The sequence below is a fragment of the Acartia tonsa genome, chromosome 14 (genome assembly GCF_053477335.1).
Source record: "Acartia tonsa isolate MP-2025a chromosome 14, ASM5347733v1, whole genome shotgun sequence".
NCBI lineage: Eukaryota > Metazoa > Arthropoda > Copepoda > Calanoida > Acartiidae > Acartia > Acartia tonsa.
This window is the reverse complement of record NC_137273.1, coordinates 18,771,818-18,781,226: the sequence shown is the minus strand read 5'-3', so window position 1 is coordinate 18,781,226 and position 9,409 is coordinate 18,771,818. Positions and strand designations below refer to the sequence as shown.

The window sequence follows — 9,409 nt, the reverse complement described above, 5'->3', positions numbered from 1 at the left end:
ATTTTTGGTATTAACATTGGGGATGAACTTCATTTTATCTGTCATTTTCTTATTCCTTTAGATCACTGGTTAATAGTAGCATTAATGATAGGTATGCCTATTAGCCAAAGTATTGCAATTTAATGGTAGGTTACTGACATAGCCCAACGAATTAAACACAAGGAAAAAATAAACCATTATCAAAAAATCTTTTTGAAGCCTAGGCAAAATTTAGTTTAATAGATACTAAAAAACATTCCATTCAGAAAAATAAAATCTGTTTGAAGTTATAATAGGCAAAATTTAGTTCTAGAAAAACTATGCTTACAACAAGCTAAAACTTTTATTTTTATAATCTTTTCCTGCCACGCCCTCCGCTTAACTCGGGCAAGAGGGTGCTGGACTCAAGGGGTAGCAATGTTTGACCAGTGATGGTCAGGGTGGACACATGACCAGTAACCACCTGGGTTCCTGTAACGAGAAAAATTAGCATTAATAATCAAATAAACATAAAAACTTCAAGATCAATAAGGTATGTATAAAAATCTAATTTGTTTTCTTTCTTTCCTTTCTATCTGTCTATTTAATGTATTTACCTGCAGAATTTCTTGCTGTTAGCTGTAGGACATATCTTGTTCCTGGGTTCAAATCAGATATCAAAACATCCTCATCCTCTGATCTATAACACAGATTGACAATGAGTTAAGCGCAATAAAGCTTTTTGATATTGAAAATTTATATGTTAGTCTGTTGTATAGTTTCCAAAATGCAAGGTTCTTTATATGAGAAGGGGATAAAAATAGCCAAAAACTATCTAAAGACTTTAATCTAAAAATAGAAAACCTATGCGAAGCTCCTTAAAACAAAGAAATCAAATTATTCAAAAGTTTTTGAAATCTTAAGCTACAGACAAAAAACCTTACAGGTTTCCTGTTAAAGCCCTGCCACGTGCAAAATTAACTCTGATGAATTGAGCCATAGTGATGAGCACTAAAAGGTCAAAACACTACTATGGATACTTTATATTATAGGATATTCCATTTCTCAATCCATCTATCTATTCACTGTTTACCTGATATTACTAGAAACAACATGCCATGTATTCTGAGTCAACTCTCTGCAAATCACAAGTGTATTAGATCTATTCATTTAATTCCACACCCCTGTAAATGGATGAACATGAGTCTGTTTGTCCAGTAAGATCTTTAACCATTTGGGTCTGTAGGAAAAGGTGCAAAGAAAAAATATCTTATCCTTTAAAAAGATTTTGTATTTTTGGTTCAAATTTTCACATTCGTTGTATTTTAAGTTTCTGTCTGATTAAACAATTTTTGTTAAAAGTACCAAAATGAAGATCTAAATAAACTTTTGCCTGTATTCAACAACAAAATATTGTATTGGACAACCACCATCAGACCAGCCATAAAGATGCAGCACTATGCTTGTCATATTCACTGAAAATAAGAAGCGTAAAGAATTTTTTTTTTACATTAGTTCGTGTCCATTTAAGTTAATTACTTTACGTCCAAATTTAGAAGAATTGGATATATGTACATGATGACCGGAAGGTCATAATTAAGTACTGAGGATGTGGAAGTGGTCATAGAGGTCAAAATAGTTTCTTTGGGTCTTTTAATTAATGGGTCTTTCTTGAGGTTAAGGCAAATTTATAAAAGTAAAAACAAGTATAGCAAACAATTTGATATTCAGAGCTAATAGTTATTTTAACTCTTAAAACAGTATTATATTGTTAATTTTAAAACTTTTATACACCCTTAGGCTATTTGCCCAGTTATCATTCTATCATTATCAGAAAAATTGCTTGTTGCTCATTTTGTTTATAATATTACTTTTATTTAAATCACTTTGAACAAATGAATATTTGTATAGGGAGACGAAAGAATGGGGTAATGCAGTTAGATACACAAAGAGTTGCTATGTTTTGTTTCAGAAATTTAACCCTTACAGATCGGGCCCCAATTCCCACCTTAAAAGATCGGGGGGGGGGGTCATATTGACCCCCCCCTCTATCTCGGCTTCTGTTACAGATAAAGACGTAAAATTTTTTTCTGGTGGTTCATGTGTATTTTTAGAGAAAATTACTTTTTCTAGTCATAGCGGTCAGGCTGCTCCTTAGCCGCTTTTTAGCGGCCAGCCGCTAAATTTTAAAACAGCTGTAGAGCGGCCAATTTTTTAGCTAGGATGATCAAATTTTAGGACGAACTTTTATTTTTCATAACAAAAAAATTACTTTTTCTGATCATCGCCGAAAAACGGCAAATAACGGAAACCGTTATTTTCGGCGGTTACGGCGGTAAAACGGCGGTTGGCGGCGCCAATTAATATTTTTATCTGTTTATTGTTGCTCAAGAATTTACCAAAAAAATTATAGGTCTCTAGCTGTAATAGAAGCCACGATATTCATGATATATGTCTGTAGTAAAAGCCGGACAAAAATCGGCCATAAAGTCAGTCAGGGTGCGGTCAAACGGTCATAACACCACTTTTCTCATAAGGTCATTGATATCTTAGTATTCACCAAAAAAAATTTAGGTTTCAAAAGTCATAATGTAGAAATTAAGATTTATTTAGAATTTTTTTAAAATTTTGGTGCTACCCAACCGACTTTGACCGGACACCACGACCGACACAGACCAGATATCCTAATAAAATCAACTCTTGCCGACGCATAATTACTAAACTTAAAAAGTCATGAAGTCACAGCTCTCCATCTTACCTACAAAAAAAATGACATTGAAAAAACTAGAGGGGGGGGGTCAATATGACCCCCCCCCCCCGATCTGTAAGGGTTAAGAGCGTAAAAATATCTTATGTAGTGATTTTAAACACTTTAGACAAGTACGTTAGCAATCTAAATTTTTAGGTTTCTATAATAAATTTCAATAAAGGACCAAAATTCATATTAACATAAATTTTGTCCCCATTGTGCTTATAGAATATGTTTCAAGAATGGATTCAGAAACAAAGTATATATTCTCCAGATACTTTCATATATTCAACTGAAATTGGTATTTATCCAATACAGAGAAAACATAGATCTATTATTATTACTTCATTAGAGTATCTAGCTGAAACGGTTAAATACATGATTCTATTGTATGTAACTACTTTTAGTATTCTTCAAAAAATTATGTCCTCTCATGTATCTATCTTATTAGAATATCCACATGGAACTATTTTATGAATCTATTTTAGTATCCAACTGAAATGATATCCATCTACCATCATAAATCCATTTGTGTATCTAGATATATTGAATGTCCAACCAATACACGCATCTTTTTTATCAATTCATTCTGGTATCTAGCTGAAATGATGTCCATAGAATCTATTTTATGAATCCATACGTGTATCTAGCTGAAATGGGTGCCTATCCAATTTTAATGAACCTATTCATATATCTAGCTGACTAGGGTATCTACATGAATAAATTGTTGGAATCCATACATGTATCCAACTGAAATGGTGTCCCTAGCATATTTTTTATGAATCTATTAAGGTATCTAGCTGAAATGGTGCCCATAGAACCTATTTTATGAATACATACGTGTATCTAGCTGAAATGGGTGTCCAGCCATTACATGCATCATTTCAATGAATCCATTCATGTATCTAGCTGAAAAGGGTATCTACATGAATACATTGTAGGAATCAATTCGTGTATCCAACTGAAATGGTGTCCATACAATTTCATTAATCCATTCATGTATCTAACTGAATAGGATATAAACATGAATACTTTGTATGAATCCATACATGTATCCAGCTGAAATGGTGACCATAGAATCAATTTTAAGAATCCATTCATGTATCTAGCTTAATTGGATATCCATATGAATTTATTGTAGGAACCAATTCATCCAACTGAAACGGTAAAATTGTGCATATCCATACGTGTATCTAGCTGAAATGGGTGTCCATCCAATACATGCATCTATTTTATGAGAAAACTATTATTGGAAATGATATTGGCAAACTTTACACATGGAGAACTGCCACAGTGGGATGTGACTGTTGTAATGTGGAGAAAAACCTCTCTATGCATTTTTATGCTAACAAGCTTTTTTATTATTTGGGGGGTGGGGGTAAAAAATCTGGAGAGGGAGAAGAAGGGTAAAATGGCGCGCTAAGCTAACCAAAGTTTTTTTTACCACCGCCCCTAAATGTTTTGAGAGTTTCAGAATTTTTTTGGGGGGGTTAATCAAATTCGCCTCCACAACTTGGGGGTAAAATCTAATGGTTGAAGAGTTTGAACACTACTAGTTTGTAACCAAAAAGTATTACAAAATTGGGTACAAAAATAATTTACATTTCAATGTCTCTTCCCTCCGTGCCGCAATAAAACTTCCAGTACTATTTCACTGTGTGTAAAAAAATTATGAAGATAATGGGGGGGGTAAAGGTCACACAAATGGGCTATAAAAGGGAAAACAAAGGTTGGGTGGGGGGGTAGTTCGGATTGGGGAGGGGGGGGGGGGGTTAATGGGTTGTTTTCCTTTTTACACCAACAAATGTCTTTTTGGGCATCATTTCAATTGGCATGATAGCAATGAAATTGGCTTATACCTTATTAAACTGTTATGCTTTTATTATATCAACATAAACATTGTGACATCATTTGAATAGTAATATTGTGGAAAGGGATGAACCCTGCGTGGCAACCATTAACCTTTACCTAAGTTAATCTAACCTGACCTAAAATAAATCTTTCAAAAGCTACTGTGAAAATACGACGAAACCCGCTACTTTGTTTTCTTACAATGATCCCAATATTGTAATAGGTTTTATATTGGCGATAATGTCGATGTAAACATAAAACAAATCAGCTCTAAACACATCATGTCAAATGTCGATAATATATCATTTCAAATTGTATGTCAATAGGAAGCTTTTAGTTCCACAGGGATATATAGAAGTATATGTAAAGGATTTATTATAAATGAAATTGCAACAAATTCTCCGTTTTTTTCATTTCATTGTAATGATAATGGTTTTAAATAATTAGACAAGTGACAATAAACTAATGTACATGTACACCCCCAATGATGATAAACAAAAATACCCCTTCTGTATATAAAATTATTGGTTCTAAAGTTAGATGACAGTAGTTCGAAATCTCGGATTTTTTAAAACTTGTTTTGTTCCCCCCCTTATTTTTGTGCATTAACTGGTGTTTATACAAATGCGCCAATTTCAAATCCCCTACCTAAAATTTTTTTATAATATTTTTTATTAAAACTCAAATTAAAAAGTAGAAAGGCGGTTGACTTATCCCCCTCCCACTTTAATAATACCTAAAGGCTTCTAGGGGGCGTTGCCCCTAGTTTATCTTAAAATAAAAGCTATATCTTGCATTATTTTTTTCAATTAGGTGTTTGAACACGAATTGCATATAGTAAAAATATATTTCTTTTTTAATTGTTATCCTAATAAAATAAAAGTTATACTTAAAAATTGTTTTAATAGTTATCATTATATTTTGCATTTTTAAAAAAACACCAAAATTGACCAAAATATGCGTATATATTTTGTACTCACTTGCGTCATTTATATTTCAGATTTTATTTACCCGTCATCTAAAGTTATACTATACACTACTACTCACCAATCACAATTCATTAAGAGTGCCCAAAGTTTTTAAGCCAACAAATATGATTGCTAGATTATAATACTTTGGGTACCAATGTTATGTTTACCTGATACCATGCTGTTTAGGTTAGGCTTGCTTGGCAGGGAGCCCCGTGTGGGTGAGGTTAGCGTTGCACTTGGTTTACTTCGCCCTTGGTTAAGATTTGGATGAATATGACAGATAGGTAGATAGATAGACAGAAGGAAGGATAAAAAGATAGATAAATGAATGGATAGATAGATATAAGATAGATACAGGGTGAGTTAGAAGTATAAATAAATATATAGATAGATGGAAAGATATGGAAAGACCTATAATGAATAGATTGATATAGAAACATTGGATATATAGATTACCTGATGAAATGATAGACATACTAGCTAAAAGACAGACACACTGAAAGATACAGAGCTAGATATACAGATAGATTTAAAGGTATAAAGTTAGTTTAATAGACAGTTAGAGAGTTAGGTAGTTAAATATATGGCCAAATAAATTTTTGCAGATAGATAGATAGTTGGATAGATAGATAGTTGGATAGATAGATAGATTAATAAACATAGATATACCTGCAACATTATGAGCCACTAGATTAAACGAATACGTTGTCCCGCAAGGTAAATTTTCCATAGAATAACTCGTCAAATCATAATCCAAGGCTATTTCGGTCCAGGCTTCGTCAAGTTTCTTCAGTTTTAGGTAATAACCTAAAACAAAAACAAATATGCCAACATCCATAAAAGTGAAGCTCTAAAATCAGACAGTAGGACAAACAAACATCAACACTTGTTGAGTGTTTGAACTTTATAGGCAGAATAAGAATTTATAAGTATAAACAAAATTTTACATGAATTCTTTGCAGAATTGCTTAAATACAGAATATTGTTTAAGAACATACTTCATTTTTAGGACTTGTTATAATATTGAACCATGTTGTGCCAAGAAAATTTCAAAAATCAGATAATAGTTGTTTCTTTCATCGTATTACAATTATAAGATTTAAACCAGTTTTTTTTTGCCCCGAGGTACCGAAGGCACCTTCACCAAAGAATGCCTCCGTTTATCTTGAAAAATCGCATTTCCCTCGGACTAACAGACTGACTGATTGTCGGACAGACAGAGTGAAATATAGAATAGCCTAGCTGCTAAAATGAATTTATTGAAAAAATCATAAAACAAAATCAGCTGTTTATCCTAAAAACAAACAGAAAAATATTTTCCACTAAGAAATTCAATGTCCTTCATGGAGAAACTAAATTTTGGCTGATGCTTATTAAATGGACGTAATTATCACAGAGAGAGAGAGAGAGAAAGAGAGGGGACAATAGGCTGTTTATAACACTAGTCCCCAAAGTTTTTAAAACGTTTTCCTATTTGTTGATTTAACAACTTTTGGGACTTTCGTCGTATTTTGATTGCTTGGTTAATAAAGTTGAGTGTCCAAACGATTCAAACACTGATAAAAATCTAAAGAAAGTGAAATTTTATGTATCATCATTGGGGATGTAATGAATTTATAGGCCATTGCCTTATCCCTTTAGATCCCTGGAATTATCAGAAGCCTCAAAAATGGCTCCTTACAGATGTACTAACGAATATTTAGAATTGTAGGGTGCAATCGCTACTAAACATAAAAGAGCTTAACATTTCAATTTTAAAATTAGCGAATAAGAAAATTAGATTTTAGAAACCTTAAAATTCTAATAAAATTGGAAAACCATTACTTCAGTAACTAACCAAGGACACAGAGATAGGCCAATGAAAGAATAACTAATCCTACTAATCCTATCTTGTGTCTTTTTCCAAGTTTTTTAAAAGGATAGGCCTATGGCCGTTTAATTGATGTATATCCCCAAGGATTATACACAAAATTATCCCTTCTTTAGATTACAATCAGTGGTTAAAACGTTTGAATACTCAACTTAATAAACCAACCAATCAAAATTTACTAAGAGTCTCCAAAGTTGTTGAGCCAACAAATAAGAAAACATTACTGTAAGACTTTGGAGACTAGTATAATAATAAACAGTCCCCTCTCTCTGGTATTTTTCATTCTTTGAGATGTAAATATGCTTTGAGTGTCAAATTAAGTAACACCCGTAGGACAACCAACTCTTTGAATAGTCAACACATATCTCTAACTATGTAAAGAAAGTCTGCGCCTTTTTTTGAGCAAAGGCATTCCGCATACCCATACCATAAATGTAATATACGTGACTTAGCAGCAGTATATTCCATTTTCTATTATTCTAGTATGTGAAAGCCGGGAGAGAGAGGGGACAATGGGCTGTTTATTACGCTAGTCCCCAAAGTTTATTATAGCGATTTCCCATTTTTTTGCTTAACAACATTGGTGACTTCAGTGAATTCTGATTGGCTAGATCATTAAGTTGTGTGTCCAAACGTCTCAACCATTAATTGTAATCTAGTGAAGTGGTAAATTTATGCACCATCATTGGGGATATACATCATTTTATTGGCCATTGTTTTATTACTTAGATCCCTAATGTGTGAGATGATTGGGAGGTTGTGGGAAAATAAATTTATGTTTCATTGCCATATCCCTATATTCCTGCGTATTGAGTAACTAACCAATACTTTTCTTATCTCCCTCTCACACACCTTCTCACTCTCTCTCTCTCTCTCTCTCTCTCTCTCTCTCTCTCTCTCTCTCTCTCTCTCTCTCTCTCTCTCTCTCTCTCTCTCTCTCTTTCTCACTCTTTCATCCTTATCAAATTAACATTTTTAGGGAAGCTTTGTATAAACTATATTTACATGTAATATTCTTTAGTGATGAAAAAACTTGCTCCCCAATGAGAAATGTAGTTCATATGACTTTTAAAACCTAAAATTTTTTAGGTAGGTAGGGGGGGGGGAAGGTATACACCCTTATTAGCAAAACTTAAGCCCAGGAACACTGCTGCTTTGTTGGGTGGGGGGGGGGGGATAAATAGTGAGTCAAATGAAGAATTTTAGATTCTGTCTAACTTGTAAAAAACTTATGTTCTAAAACTTAATCCTTTTGTAAATACGGATTTATCCAGGAATACATGGAGAGATCACTTGATGATAAATTAATCTTTATTTATTTGAAATTGCTTTTGGTGCATGAAGATATAGGGGAAAGAATGTGTTGTAAATTGATTTTAGTATAGTTGTAATTTTCCTTTTGTAAAAGAGGGTATAAGGGTTGTTAAGGTTGGGTGAAAGGTGTAACTCCCAACACCTTACTGCATGGTCTTGTTATCAGCCCGTCCGTCCGTAGGAAGCCATTACTGTCAGCAACCGCTGGACCGATAAATGTGTTGTGCTTATCAAGGAAGATTTTGCGTATTTTTCTTCATCTGCATATTATAATTGCATTGATTTTTAGACCACTTTTTTTTCTACTTCAAAAAAAATATCAAGCATAAAAATTTTTCCACTTGTATTATTACTTAAAGAATCTAGCTACGCAGTTAAAATTAACAAAACTGTATTATAGTTTTTAAAAATAAAAATTATTATTTTGTTATAAAGTAGCACATAAAACATTTTCCCAAAATTAAGCTTTTGTTTATATTTTGCTGAGTTCGAATTTTTGATAATTCACTATTCATCAGATTCTTGGCTTTTTAGAAGCGCAGCTACTCTATACACTTGGTATGTTCGTTCGTCATTGATATAATAATTTTGTAACATAAATGAACATTATAAGCACAATCTTCTCTATATATACGTCTGTCTGTGTCTGTGTGTAACAAGAAATCCTATGATGATTCTAGGATTTATTGCAGAAGC

At 32.9% G+C, this 9,409-nt stretch overlaps 1 protein-coding gene across 1 annotated transcript in view; it reads right to left on the bottom strand.

Moving 5' to 3' along the window:
- Nucleotides 1-328: 328 nt before the first annotated feature.
- LOC145305349 (cell adhesion molecule Dscam1-like) overlaps nucleotides 329-9,409 on the bottom strand; it is a 170,263-nt gene continuing 161,182 nt past the window's right edge. The window contains exons 61-66 of the mRNA XM_080146966.1: nucleotides 6,199-6,336; nucleotides 5,697-5,780; nucleotides 1,352-1,433; nucleotides 1,052-1,096; nucleotides 576-658; nucleotides 329-450 (exon numbers count right to left, since the gene is read on the bottom strand). Of these exons, the coding sequence (XP_080003092.1) occupies nucleotides 329-450; nucleotides 576-658; nucleotides 1,052-1,096; nucleotides 1,352-1,433; nucleotides 5,697-5,780; nucleotides 6,199-6,336 (554 nt within the window). The remainder of the gene's footprint in view (nucleotides 451-575; nucleotides 659-1,051; nucleotides 1,097-1,351; nucleotides 1,434-5,696; nucleotides 5,781-6,198; nucleotides 6,337-9,409) is intronic.